The 13,712-nt window shown below is 34.5% G+C and overlaps 2 protein-coding genes across 21 annotated transcripts; both read left to right on the top strand.

Annotated features, from left to right (window-relative positions):
- The first annotated feature begins 3,057 nt into the window (after nucleotides 1-3,057).
- LOC112749659 (uncharacterized) lies at nucleotides 3,058-6,240 on the top strand. 20 transcript variants are annotated; one of them, XR_011873187.1, is made up of 9 exons: nucleotides 3,058-3,363; nucleotides 3,608-3,837; nucleotides 3,924-3,981; nucleotides 4,161-4,229; nucleotides 4,321-4,416; nucleotides 4,494-4,586; nucleotides 4,937-5,002; nucleotides 5,163-5,204; nucleotides 5,735-6,240. XR_011873187.1 is itself a non-coding variant. In XM_072218667.1 (9 exons), exons 2-8 carry the CDS (start codon nucleotides 3,695-3,697, stop codon nucleotides 5,160-5,162), a joined length of 510 nt encoding a protein of 169 aa, XP_072074768.1. In that variant the 5' UTR covers nucleotides 3,058-3,363; nucleotides 3,608-3,694; the 3' UTR covers nucleotides 5,163-5,204; nucleotides 5,735-6,240. The 20 variants fall into 20 exon arrangements, 8 of the variants coding, with proteins under 8 accessions (XP_072074768.1, XP_025653762.1, XP_025653766.1 ...); XR_011873184.1 differs by having other exon boundaries at nucleotides 5,159-5,204; XR_011873188.1 differs by having other exon boundaries at nucleotides 5,145-5,204.
- Nucleotides 6,241-7,149: 909 nt separating this feature from the next.
- Nucleotides 7,150-10,649, top strand: LOC112749658 (AT-hook motif nuclear-localized protein 5). Its single transcript, XM_025797975.3, has 5 exons — nucleotides 7,150-8,639; nucleotides 9,190-9,257; nucleotides 9,622-9,753; nucleotides 9,872-10,030; nucleotides 10,166-10,649. Exons 1-5 carry the CDS (start codon nucleotides 8,093-8,095, stop codon nucleotides 10,406-10,408), a joined length of 1,149 nt encoding a protein of 382 aa, XP_025653760.1. The 5' UTR covers nucleotides 7,150-8,092; the 3' UTR covers nucleotides 10,409-10,649.
- Nucleotides 10,650-13,712: the final 3,063 nt, after the last annotated feature.

Below are 13,712 nucleotides of genomic sequence, written 5' to 3'. Positions count from 1 at the left end.
CTTATTTCTTTCTTTTAGTTGAATGAATGTAAGTTTATCCTCTTCCAAGTAATTTTGTAGCATTATGTGTTTCTTCTTTTTCTTTGTTTGATTTTTTTTTGTTTTTATTCTTATTAAGAGAGTAAAACAAGAAAAAATATGAGAAGGTGAAACAAGAAATGGATGATGAAAAACAAGAAAAAATATGAGAAGGTGAAACAAGAAATGGATGATGAATAAGAAAAAAAAGATGGTGATGATAATGAAAAAAAAGAAGCAGAAGATGATGAGGAAGAAGATGAAGAGTTTTGAATTATGCAAGACTTATCAGTATAAATTCATCGAAAATTTTTAAACAATACACATAAAAGTCTTAGTTTTACACCAAAATTTGTTGCAAATACATAAAAATAATTTCTCTAATGCTGCATTTTTTTCTTATTTCTTTCTTTTAGTTGAATGAATGTAAGTTCATCTTCTTCCAAGTAATTTTGTAATATTATGTGTTTTTTCTTCTTCTTTGTTTGATTTTTTTTTTTGTTTTTATTCTTGTTAAAAAAGTAAAACAATAAGAAACTTGAGAATGTAAAACAAAAAAGAAAAGATGAATAAGAAAAAAAAGATGGTGATGATGATGGAAAAAAAAGAAAGAGAAGTAATAGAAGATGAAAAAGAGGAAGAGAAAGAATTTTGAATTATCAGTATAAATCCACCAAAAATTCTTAAACAATACACATAAATGTCTTATTTTTACACTGAAATTTGCTGCAACTACACAAAAATGTTTTCTTACCTGTTTGGACACCTTTAAATGATGGAATTAGAATTCAATTCCATCAAGAAATAAATTCCTAAAGAAATGGAATTCAATTCCATAGTTTGGAACAACTAACTCATTTAATGAGATAGAATTGAATTTCATTGCTTGGAATGACTTGTTGATGAATTATATTATTTCTCTAAGACATTTTTATCCCTCAATAAATATTAAGTATAATTTTATTTATTAGTTAAATTAGATAATATAATTATATAAATCACTTATAAGTAAAATTGGTTTAACACAATCTCACCAATTAGATCCATCTCACCCATGAAATCATGATAGTTGGAATTTTTTTAAAAATGAGAAATTTAAATTATTTTAAAAAAAAATCAACATCTCATAGAGTATGGGTTCATCTTTGCTATACGTGTTAACCACACACTGTGATGGATGTGGAATTGGTCAATTCATAAAGGCCATAGCAGAAATAGCCCAAGGTGCATCAAAGCCTTCAATTCTCCCAGTTTGGTGTAGGGATCTTCTTTGTGCCAGAGACCCACCAAGAGTCACATTCATCCACCATGAATACAAACAAGTACCAATTGACAATGATGATAAAACTGTCTTCTTAAAACCCTCCCAAGTTTCCTTCTTCTTTGGTCCCAAAAGAGATTGATGCATTGCGCTGCCTCCTCCCTCGTCACCTTGCTCAATCGTCGACTACATTCGTTATCCTCACTGCATGCTTGTGGCGTTGTCGTACAGTTGCACTACAATGGAACCCTAATAAGAAGGTTCGATTGATGTACGCTATCAACGCCCGTTTTGAAAATAACAAGCCAAAAAATCATGACAATTTATGGAACTAGAAATTAAATTAGACATTTCATCAAACAAATTATGCACATTAAAAAAATCCACAAATTTAGAGTATGGGTAACAAATTTTTGTTAAAGTAATCAATATTTTCCTACTTCTAATTCCAGCTCCTAGCAATGGACAGAGTAGAGAGTTTGCATTGCTCAAAGAGGAAAGCTTCACGGCACTGCAACAAAGAGCTTGCACCTTGTCAGAAAATGGTAAAAATAGCGAACAACCTTGACGAACACGAATAGGGCTTCACAATGTGCAGCTTCAATCCTCTAACAAATAAGCAAAATAGGGTTTAAGAAAGTGAAGGGATTATGGAATATTATAATTTGGACAGTGATATTTTTAATATTGCACAGTTTAAGTGAGATTTAGGTGATAATTGATTTTGAAATCAGACCAAAGTAGGTCTGATTTGTAAATGGGAGTAAAATGAGAATTGGAATTCTCACCGGAATTCAACTTCATGTTTTTTTTTTTCTATTCCAAAGCAAGGAATAGAATTCAATTCATCTATGATTTCAAATCAGATGCATTCCAAACAGGCTGCAATGTTACATTTTTTTTCTTCTTCTTCTTTTTTCTTATTTCTTTCTTTCTTTTAGTTGAATAAATATAAATTCATGCTCCTCCAATTTAATTTTACAGCATTATATGTTTTTTCTTCTTTTTGGTTTGATTTTTTTTTGTTTTCATTCTTGTTAAAAGAGTTAAACAAAAAGATTCTTTAGAAAAAATAAAATAAAATAAGAAAAAACTTGAAAGAGTAAAATAACAAGAAAAAATGAATAAGAAAAAGAACAAGAAGAAGAAGAAGATTGTGATGATGATGATGAAAAAAAGAAGCAGCAGAAGATGAAGGAGAAAGAAGAGAAAGAGTTATACAGAACTTATAAGTACAAATCCATCGAAAATTCATAAATAATACACATAAATGTCTTAGTTTTATACCAAAATTTTCTGTAAATACACAAAAATATTTTCTTTGATGCAAAACTCGTACATTATATTTAATTCAAACCATCAACGATGAATAGCAATTTTCACAAACAAAAATAACATTATTCACCTATCAAATCATAAACTACTAACGAAAATATTAACTAGAATCGAACCACAACTCAGCCACTTGATTGGATTCAAAATAATAAATTAATAATCCATTTCGCTCTGGTTCAATTAACAATCTGAACTTGAATCATTTATTATATTTAATAATGAGATAACTGTTCAAAACTGATTTCAAAACTTGATTTAAAAAACGTAGAAAACGAAAAAAATCGCAAAAACCTAAAAAAGAGAACACAGAAAATAAACAAAGAAAAACACAAAAATAAAAGAGAACGTAAATCGAAAATGTCAAAAAAATTCAAAAAGAAAAACAAAATCCTTTGGAAAAAAAGGCAGTTATATATTATTTGGTGTTGGTTTTCTTGGTCATTAATTATTTCTGGGTTGTTTTGGTGTTGACTTATGGGTTATGAATCTGTTTAATCCACTATTGATGTGGGCTCATATAACACAACATGTGTATGCATAACCCAAAAAAAAAAAAAAAGAAAAGAAAAGAAATAATATGAGTATGACTCGTTATTACAACGATGGAACCCCTCTTCTTCGTGCAGTCGTGCTCTACCGTTCAATCCCAGGCCGCCACCGCGCACCACCCATCCTGCCGCAACGCTCCCCACGTCTGGCCTCTCACCGCATCTCGTGCTCTCATCTCTCAGCCTTCCAAGTTTCAGCAGGTAAACCTTTATGTATTTTTTTGGGGTAAGAAACCTTGGTTATAACTTTAAAACCCCATTGTTGTTATTATTGGTTAATGAAAATAAGCATATAATGATTATGATATATGTCGATGCAATTACAGGGTTTCCATATCCTGGAGAAACCACCCGTGTTATATATTTTGTTGCTTTGTTGTGTAAATTGTAAACATATACTGTAGTTATATATAATATCCTGTGATTATGATTATCTTTTCTATAGAATATCAGTGTTTAGGGTTTTAGACTTTAGTTGCTGTAATCTCCAATCCCAAATGAAAAGCAGCACTATGTTGTTAGATGAGATGAAATGAGGCAGGTGAAGGCGCTTCAGCTGTTTCATGATTTGGTGAACAAGAATGAACCAGCTCGGTTGCTTGGTTTGGATGTCGGTGATAAATACGTTGGTCTTGCTCTTTCCGACTTCCAGAACAAGATTGCTTCGCCCTTTAGGTCCCTTTTTTAACTCTCCTTTTCCTTTTCTTATTTATAAGATATTGATTTTGATACTATTTTCTGTATGTTCTTCAATGCCACAGTGTTCTGGTCAGGAAGAAATCAAATATTGATTTAATGGCTTCCGATTTCGAGACTCTAGTGAGCTTCTTCTCTTCCTCTCTCTCTTTTCCATTCAATTCAATTCAATTTATATCTTTTTTGTGTTCTGTGTTGTAAATATGATTTGTCGAGGTTGCTGCTTTTGAATTCAATGGTTCAAGCGGAAAATGAAAAAATCAATATCATCCTTGACAGTTTTACTATTTGTTGTTTTGCAGATCTCTAAATATTCATTGAAGGGCTTTGTTGTTGGCCTCCCTTTCAGCTGTCACCGTGTTTCTACTGATGTCTGTTTCTATCTTTAACCATCGCTATACTATGTATTATGTATTATAATTATTTCCCCCCTTTACTAATGGATTTCCTGTTTTTTATTAGGCTGGACAAGTGAAGGTCTTCATTGATGCCCTTTCTAGAACTAAAAAACTTCAAGGTCTGAAATATACTTATTGGAACGAGTCTTTCACGTCAAAGGTGAGCTCCACGAGTGCAACTCTGAAACTAGTGGATAGAAATCTGGTGTTGAGTCTCATATATCCCATTTTTTGCAGAATGTTGAATTGCTCTTAAGGCCTTTGAACTTGAATAATGCAGTTCATTCCAAGACTATGCTCGACAAATTTGCTGCTGTAGGGATACTCCAGGTAGGTTCTTTGGGTTCTTCATCTTTGACGTAATCTATTATTTTGTTGTTGTGACTTATGACTCCTAACGGAAAAGGTAATTTTATTCAGCATTCGCAATTCATTTACAACTGCAATCCTATTGATGTATACATTATTTGCTTCTGAAGTTGGCAAAGGTTTGTTCGTTCTAAGAAATTCATCATACGTAATATAACGTATTTACATATTTTTTTAAATATTATTTTGCCTTTTGAAAACTTTCACTTTTTCATGGAGTCAATTGAAGATAGCTTTTTGTATTCTGTCTTGTATGTTGATCGAATTAATCGGGTTCAGTTTATATACATTCATATGTTGGTGTTTTCTAGGGGTACCTGGATTATGTTAACAGAAAAATGAAGTTAATTGAAACAGAGTAAGACTCTAATAATGGTGTAAGTTCTCAAGTATCCTAGTCTTTTCTTTTGCATGATTGTTGCCTCTCAAAACTAGTTGCTTACTTTGTACTTCTTTTCTTTTCCTTTTTAATTTACTGTTTCAGTGTGTTTGTTGGATTCTCACAATTTGATGAATTAGGTCTCTTTCTGCAGGTAGGCATGAGCCAGATATCACATGTAGAAAACTGTTGTTGTAAAGGTAGGTTTTTGGCTACAATAATGAATCTTAATTTTTTTTTTTTTTTCTGTATTTGTATTCTTAATCTATGAGTGAAATGAAATTAATCATGTCATCATCGAGTCTACTGAGGTTGTTAGCTTTCAACCTTGATGAAAACTGAAAGGATTAAGTGGGAGTTCATAAATACTACAATATTATTTGATAAAGAGTTTCAGTATTGTATTTTACAAGTTCTTCAGCTTTATGAATCCAGTAGTTAGATATGTTAGAAACATCTATTAATGATCTAATAATTTATTTATAGACTTTTTATCCAAAGAATAAAGAATCCATGTAGAATGCACAGTTAGATGGATTATGGAATTGAAGATGTAAACAATGATATATTACTTTGGGACTTCATCAGTGTTTTATGTTACTGGTTGATCAATAGGTAGAACTTGTAAGTTTGGTCATTCTTATGATTCTCTTGTGGCATCATGGATATTTTGGAATGTCGGTCACGTTTTAACATTGATAACTGGATTTTTTTGGTGATTGAATTGAAGGTGTAAGCACCAAAGTAGGGGAAGGAAAAATTGGCTTCACAGAAGATCAAACGTGCGACATCAACTCCAGCAAATTTTAAACCTTTTAAAGTTGAACGGCAAGCTTGTTGTGATTGACTCTATTCAATTTATTTCTTGGAGATTAGCAGAGAAATTATTAAGAAAAAGCAGAGAAAGTAGAAAAAAGACTTGGTCTCAGCAATTTGACTGCCCCACCAAATAGACTACAACCAATTTCTTTGGAAAGCAAGCATCAAATTATTTCATTAACATACTTTTACTTTTTTTTTTTTTTGGGAATTTGATTATGACGAAAAGTGACTCAGGAAATTGTTTTCTCAAGCCAAGCTCCATACTTGTACCTTGCTCTTTGTAGGTATTACTTGGTAAGTACCATGTTAATTCTTCGAGCTTGCACATGCTGGAAGTTTTGGAGAAACTTTGGATTGCGTTTCTTTTCTGTTATAGATTCTATAAAATATTTAGTATTTGTGTTTGTTTTCACATTTCGATTATCCAAGAAAAGTCTATTCAGTATCAATGATACCATTATCAACACAAACATTTGAAAAATGATCTCATCTATTCACTTGTGTCATTTCACAACTTTTATATAAGAAGTCTTGTTTTGTGAAATGGGGTTGTCGGATGGTATTCTAAGAGATTGACTACGTGTAAAGAGACAACGGATTAAAATAATATTATGGTAGTTCATAATTGTCTTTAGTCTCCTAGTTTATTGGACTATTTTCAATTTGATTTATTTTCATTTTGTTTTTACTAGTCTTTTCCTCTCACATCATCGAATCAAGTTGATTAAAATTATATCATTTTTTAATACAGGATTTTTTATGGTGTGTAGTTGTTGCCTTGTTTTCTGGAAACTTGTTAAGGTTATTTCTGATATACATGTTTTATAAAATATACATTTAAAAAACTTTAAAGAAATTATAATGATATATCGTGTCTTGAGAGTATTTATTAGAAAATTTCATTACTTAGAAATAAAGATGCATTGAAGTGAGGCAATAAAGTGAGAAAGCGTGAAATTAAACCTGACAAATGACAATATCGCTTTAAAGAATACAAAGACTAAAATTAGATTTGCTTTTGGTCCGAAAATAAATAAGTTTTTTTCCTACTATCCAAAAAAAAAAAAAAAAAGGTTTTTTTCCTTTCTCTCTTTGATGGGATCAAGTGGGTTAACACTAGAAACTGAAACATCCTCCAAGGTCTAAAACGAAAGGGTTCACTGCCCTAACCTAACAATTGGCAATCTGAAAAAGACATCTTGGGGGGTTTGGTACTGTTGTAGGGCCCCACTCTGTCCTTCCAACTCAATCCCACTATTCCCTCTTCGTATTAGTTTTTCCTTTTTCCTTTTTCCCCTTTTTCTTTTATTGTTAAGTTTCTTATTCTTTTTTATTTTTTTATTTTTCACCATTTTTGGTCAGATGTTGTTCAGATAACAAAAAGCCTCTTTCTTTTCATTCAACATGCAGCATAGCATAGGCCTATCCCTTTCACACGCACTCTCCTCTCTAATTCAAATCAAAAGCTCTCTTTTCCTTAACCCAAAAAATAAAAAAATAATAAAAAAGGATCTCTTTTTTTCCAAAGAAAACAATAATAATAATTACAATAATAATAATAATAAAGTTTAAATTCAATTTGTTTTCCTCCTCAAGTCCCAAGTGAAGTCCCACTCTTTGTCTTTTCTTCCCTTGCTTTTTCCCTTTTCCACCTCCTGCACCCCTCTGTCAAAACCCTAGATTTGAAAATCTAGGGTTTTTATTTTTTCTTAATGTGTTACAGTCATAATTTCGGAACTGCCAGCTTGCTACTCTCGCTTCTCTCTCCTCAATCCAAGCCCTTGATTTTTCTACATTTCTCCGCTCACTAAAAATCTGCCATGCGCCTTCAATGGTGACTCTGCTTCAGCTCTTAAGCCACTTCCTTTTTCCTTTCTCTTCTTTTTCTTTTTCTTTTTCTTTCACACACTCTCTCCCTCACTCTTTCTACTAGCGCATTCGTATTTCATCCTTTTGATGCTTCCTGTATCTTCGCTTAAGTAACCTGGCATTCACTTAAACAAATATCAGAACCTTGTCAATTGGAAAATAGTTAGATCCCGTTCTCTTCTTTTGTTGTTTTCCGATTAAAGATCCATCCTTTTTCGAACATTTTGAAGCTTTTTTGTTCTTGACCACGCTCTTAAACCTCGTTTTGGTATTTTCGTCTGGGTAATTTAGCTGTTGAATAGATTCTAGTTTTGAAGAGGATCTCTACATTAACTTAGATACCCTAAAAGCAAGCTGCATTAATAACAAATCATACAACTTTTTTTGTGGTAAATGCATGGATGGGCGAGAAGCAATGTCATTCTCTGGCGGCTCTGCCTCATTCTACATACATAGAGGAGGTGGAGGAGGAGGAGGAGGAGGTGTTGGTGGTTCTCGAACACCAACACAGCCACAACCCGGAGGCTTCCAAGGACCTCCTGGGTTCCGGGCTCTCTCAAACGTTAGAGGTGCTGGTGGCCCTGGTCCTGCTGCTTCTGCATTCTCACCAGAGCCTCAGCATCCTAATTTTGGCCATGGAATCAGCATAGGTTCCTCCTCCCCTGGTGGAGGTGCTGGTGCTGGTTCTGGTGCTGGTGCTGGTGCTGGTGGAGGTGGAGGTGGAGGAGGTGGTGGTGGAGGTGGTAGTGGTGCACCTCCTTCGTCTTCAGGGGAGCCTGTAAAGAAGAAAAGAGGGAGGCCAAGAAAGTATGGTCCTGGTGGACCTGTTTCTTTGAGGCTCTCTGCCACTGCTAATTCCTCTCCTGGCTCCGGTACTCCCTTGGAAAAGAAGCGGCGCGGACGCCCCCCTGGAAGTGGAAGGAAGCAACAGCTAGCTTCTCTAGGTATACTTAGCTTTAGCATTATCGTTTATTGTTTGATTACTTTGTTCTATTTGATGTATAAAGTGGTATGTGGCTGGCTATTTGCTTAATGTAGATGCAGATAACTATGTGAATATCTGGTTAATTTCCTGTGACTTATTTTAAATTTTCCTTTATTTGCTGTCATTATAATCTACTGAATGAAAAGGGTGGATGCGTGGCCTTTCATTTCATACCAATAGTTTTTCATTTATAGACACATTGTAGTTTATATGGTTGGATTGTTTTTCCATCTATTGTGGTTACTAGTATTGTGTAATTTGATTCCTCTTGATATCATTTCTTGGTAGCCATGAATAACCGAACATAATGTTTGTCTTAGAAGAACCATGAAAATCTGGCCAGTGGCTTTTGCGCTTTTTCCTTCCGTTTTGTGTGTAGCTCTTTTAAATGATAAGCCATGTGGGGTTAACAAACTTATTATTATCTGCTATGCTTGGAAGTGTTTTATCTAAAAAATTTGCTTTGAAAATGTGTTATTTGACATTCTTGTGTATGTTTTGTTTTCTAGGTGAATGGATGAATAGTTCTGCAGGGATGGCCTTCTCACCTCATGTTATAAGTGTTGAACCTGGGGAGGTAGTTATGTTCTTCCATATCATTAGATATTTTGTTTTTGATGCACTTTTTTATCTAGTATTATCTTTTTTTTTTTCCTCCCTTTTTTGACCTAAATACATTGCTTTATGTATTTAAACATGATGGATATCTTGCCCCAAAAACAGATCAATGCTGAATGCATTGGGTGTTGATTAGGTTTGTTCGTCTGGGATCTCTAACAGTTTATTTGTCTAGTATTAACATTATTTGCATTGCATTAGATATGTCTTCACTTAATGGAAGCCACTAATTGAATTGTCAGCTTTCAAATAATAATCATAGTTTGCCTTATTGTTGTACATGAAAACATGGTTTCTCTAGTGATAGAATTTCTCTGTTTCAGGACATTGTAGCAAAGTTATTGTCATTTGCACAGCAGAGACCAAGGGCTGTATGCATCATGTCTGGTACTGGGATAGTTTCTTCAGTCACTATGCGTCAACCTGCTTCTAATACTGTCAGTGTTACTTATGAGGTAAATGAATTAAACTACTCTACAAGCATCATCATGCCTTTTGTTTTGTCTGTATCCCCCTTTGATGATTCTTATGATGCATTAGTAAGCTTATGTCATGTTATTTTCCCGTTCTCAGGGACGATTTCAAATTTTATGCTTGTCTGGTTCTTATTTGGTTGCGGACGATGGTGGAGCTCGTAGTAGAACAGGCGGCATCAGTGTTTCCCTTTCTAGTCCTGAGGGGCATGTTATTGGTGGTGGCGTTGCTGTGCTTATTGCCGCAACCCCAGTGCAGGTATATAAAACCTATCACAATCTAGGGGCCATTCTTATTCTTGTTGCATGCTCATTCATGTTATGATAGAACCATAAGAATGCATCATTCCTTGCATATGTTATGCTTCAGAAACTGAGACATTGCTTGGTGCAGGTGGTAGTATGCAGTTTTGTATACGGTGGCAGCTCTAAGGCAAAGCCTAAGCAAGTGACAAGCACAAAAGATAGTGGTTCGGAGCCTCAAAGTAGCGACAAGTTAGCTTCTCCGGCAAGTGCACCTCCTCCTAATCAAAACTACAACTCATCTTCATCCGCGGTAGCCATTTGGCCTGGTTCGCAGCCGGCTGATCTTAAAAGTGCACATCCACACACTGGTATTGACCTGACTCGTGGATGAACACATTTTTATTATGGAAGAGATGTTGCAGTTTTGTATATAAATCTCTCTGTTGTAAATCAACTTGATTGTGAGCATTTGTAACTATGCTTATGCTTGTTTTCCCTCTCACTGGGTAACAAGATGGCACTAACATAATGCTGTAACAAATGGCGGTGGATAATTTCTGGGGTTAGTTTAACAATCTTGACTTGTTCAAAAATTTCTGCTGAAATTAATTTCAGAACACAATTAGGCTCTCTGGTGTTGGTGTGTTGTGATTATTTTTTGGGTGTCTAGAACGGATATAAGTTGGTAATTGTTTCAACACGATGGAAAGAAATCAGAGTATAGAAAGGAAGTATTAAAAATTTTAGTTGGATTCATCTAGTAAAAGAAAATTCATTCGATTAAATCAGCTTGTTCCCATTTGAATCATAATAACATGATTATGGTTATTAGGTTTATGAATTTTCTTTTCAGGTTTGTTCGAGGGTTTGTTAAGGAGTTTGTTTTTGGAGGAGGAAAAAAAGGTTTTATAAGATTCCATTGAGCTCACAAGTTTTTTATTATTTGGAAAACAAAAACTAAAACCCTCAAATCCTTTTGTTTCAAGCCATGGCTAGTGAAGTTCGTTAGGTAGGTAGTTTTTTGCCTTGGATTCGATTCTCACTTGTAAACAAAAAAAATTATTTATTTTAAAGTTTTTTAAAATTAAATATTATTTTTTGTTTAATTTAATTTATATTTTAATATAAACTTGTTTGATGTTTTCATTTATTTTAATTTTGTGAATAGAAAAATCTTTAAAAAATTAGTTGACATGAATTCTAAAAAGTACATATTAAGATTATTATAATATTTTTATTTTTAAATTTTAATAAGTATATAAAATTATACAATTTTCATAAAAAAAATTAATTTATAATTTTAGCATGTATCTGCTAACTCAGAAAGAAAGCTCTTATTTCTATCTTCTTACAAAGTTTTCTCTTTCTTTTTTCATTTTTTTTTTGAAAACCTGCTTATCCATATTTGCGTTTATACTTTAATAATTAAAGGAAATAAATATTGTCACTTTTATTTTGATAATGCTATTTTTTTTATAAAATTACAAAGCAAAAAAATCATATGAGAAGTTGTATTATAAAAATAGGAGTGGTATTATTATTTTTATAATTAAATTATTATTTTCTTATGGTTCTAATTTCTAATTTTTTTTTTTAAAAACGAAGAATTTATTGGTTTTATTTATTAGTAACATTTAATAGAGAATTTAATGAATGGCGACGAAATCTTTAAAATCACACAAGTCAATTCAAAGTGCAATGTTTGTACTTTGTAGATCATTACGACAACTCAGTTGAGCACTTGCATACAGTAGGCGAGTAGGAGGAATTATTAAACTTATTATGGATGAGTTCCTCTGAAGAAAATTGTACATCAATAATTGGAATTGGAAATCTAGAAATTTTACGGGTAGATTTACAAAATAAGCATTACATAGATTATTAGTTAATTCATTATATTATTTAGTTCAATCATAATATATATATTGGCGGAATAAAAAAATTTTATACGAGGGGACCAAATTAGATTTTTTTTTCTGTTGTAAAATAAAAAAAAATGATTAATTCTCATAACAAATTATTCTCCCATTATATATTGAAATCTATTTTTTGTAGAGGTTATAACAAGTTTGCCCTACGATCGGCAAATTTGTAGATATTGGAACAAATTCAGCCACATCAGCGACAAACTCTATAAAGTCATTAAAGTTCGAACTCTATAAAGTCGAGTAAATCCCCAAAATGGTCCTTCAGATTGGCCCATGCACCAATGTTGTCCCTCAGTTTCTAAATGCTCTAAATGCACCCTCCAATTTGAGCTCCGTGCGAAATCCTGGTCCTTCCACCCAATTTCGGCATGACTCAGCAGCCGGAGCGCTGAGCTGGCAGTTCCACCACCTCTACGTGGGCTTCATCACCCTCCACCATCACCATCGTTCCTCCTCTCCTCCCAACGGAGCCACTACCCTTCTCTCTTCTTCCAATCCTCCTTTCCTTTCTCCCTTCCTCAAGCATTGCAACCCTTTCCTTCTCTCAGTTCACCAGCCTTCAGATCACTACCTCAGAACCACTGCCGCAACCCTTTCTCTTTTCTTCTTCCTCTCTTCTTTTCTCTTCTTCCTCAAGCTTGGAGAATATTTCCATACACTTTCAGCAACAATCAGAATCCAACAAACTAAATTAACCTATCATAACCACCTAAAATCAATTAAAACAGATAATTAAACTAAACTAAGCCTAAAACTGGTGAAAATTAAAACTAAATTCTAAATAAACCTAAACTAATAGGGGAAGTTGGAGGTGGTCAGACAGAGAAAGAAGACAAACCGAAACATGAGGAAGGAGAGGAGGGTTAGTCATCATGGGTGATGGAAATGACAAGGAGAAGCAGACGAGGGGAGGACACCGGCAGAGTAGTGGTTGCAGCGGCTATTGCGGTAGCAGTAGTTCGGTGATGAGGAACAAAGATGAAGGTACCCGGCTCTTTAGCTGAGAAGAGGAAATGGGGGAGGAAGATGTGGCGGCACTGGGTAAAGACTGGAGGTGATGGTGGTGGCGATGGAGATGCTGGAAGCTGCGATAGGACTAGGGTTCGGTGCGTGGAAGAGGGTGATGAAGATGGCAGATTGGCGGCGACAGTAAGCTCGGGCCCGGCAGAAGTGGTTCGCCAGGAAAAAAGCTCGACAACTCTGGACCTGATGGGGAAGGAGAGGATAGAGGGAGGAGGTTGGACGCGGTAGTCGCAGATGGTGGAGGCTATGGTGGCTCGCGGTGGTGGTTCAGCCTTAGGCCAATGGAAAGAGCTACAATGCTTGAGGAAGGGAGAAAGGGAAAGGAAGATTGGAAGAAGAGAGAAGGGTAATGGCTCCAATTGGAGGAACAATGGTGATGGTGGAGGGTGATGAAGCCCACGTGGAGGTGGTGGAACTGCCAGCTCAGCGCTTCGACTGCTGAGTCATGCCGGAATTGGGTGGAAGGACCAGGATTTCGCACGGAGCTCAAATTGGAGGGTACATTTAGAGCATTTAGAAACTGAGGGACAACATTGGTGCACGGGCCCAATCTGGAGGACTATTTTGGAGATTTACTCCTATAAAGTCATTGAAGTTCGTCCATAAATTCGACAAATTTTAAGGGTATGTTTAGCAAAAGTATTACAAGAGAAGAAGTAATCAATTTTTGGTTTGACAAACTTTTGATCCATAAACGCAGAAGTAATTTTACTTTCAAAATCACGTTTACAAGAAGCTATAATT

This window comes from Arachis hypogaea, chromosome 15, assembly GCF_003086295.3.
Source record: "Arachis hypogaea cultivar Tifrunner chromosome 15, arahy.Tifrunner.gnm2.J5K5, whole genome shotgun sequence".
Classification (NCBI taxonomy): Eukaryota; Viridiplantae; Streptophyta; class Magnoliopsida; order Fabales; family Fabaceae; genus Arachis; species Arachis hypogaea.
This window is presented reverse-complemented; position numbering and strand designations above follow the sequence as displayed.

What these genes read in the sequence shown, in the direction of transcription:
- LOC112749658 (XM_025797975.3), top strand. Translation starts at nt 8,093, where the DNA reads ATGGATGGGCGAGAAGCAATGTCATTCTCTGGCGGCTCTGCCTCATTC. An exon ending in TAAGTGTTGAACCTGGGGAG is followed by an intron (nt 9,258 to 9,621) that starts GTAGTTATGTTC and finishes TCTCTGTTTCAG; the next exon opens with GACATTGTAGCAAAGTTATT. An exon ending in CTGTCAGTGTTACTTATGAG is followed by an intron (nt 9,754 to 9,871) that starts GTAAATGAATTA and finishes TCCCGTTCTCAG; the next exon opens with GGACGATTTCAAATTTTATG.
- LOC112749659 (XM_025797977.3), top strand. Translation starts at nt 3,695, where the DNA reads ATGAGGCAGGTGAAGGCGCTTCAGCTGTTTCATGATTTGGTGAACAAG. An exon ending in CTTCCGATTTCGAGACTCTA is followed by an intron (nt 3,982 to 4,160) that starts GTGAGCTTCTTC and finishes GTTGTTTTGCAG; the next exon opens with ATCTCTAAATATTCATTGAA. An exon ending in ATGAAGTTAATTGAAACAGA is followed by an intron (nt 4,984 to 5,144) that starts GTAAGACTCTAA and finishes TTGATGAATTAG; the next exon opens with GTCTCTTTCTGCAGGTAGGC.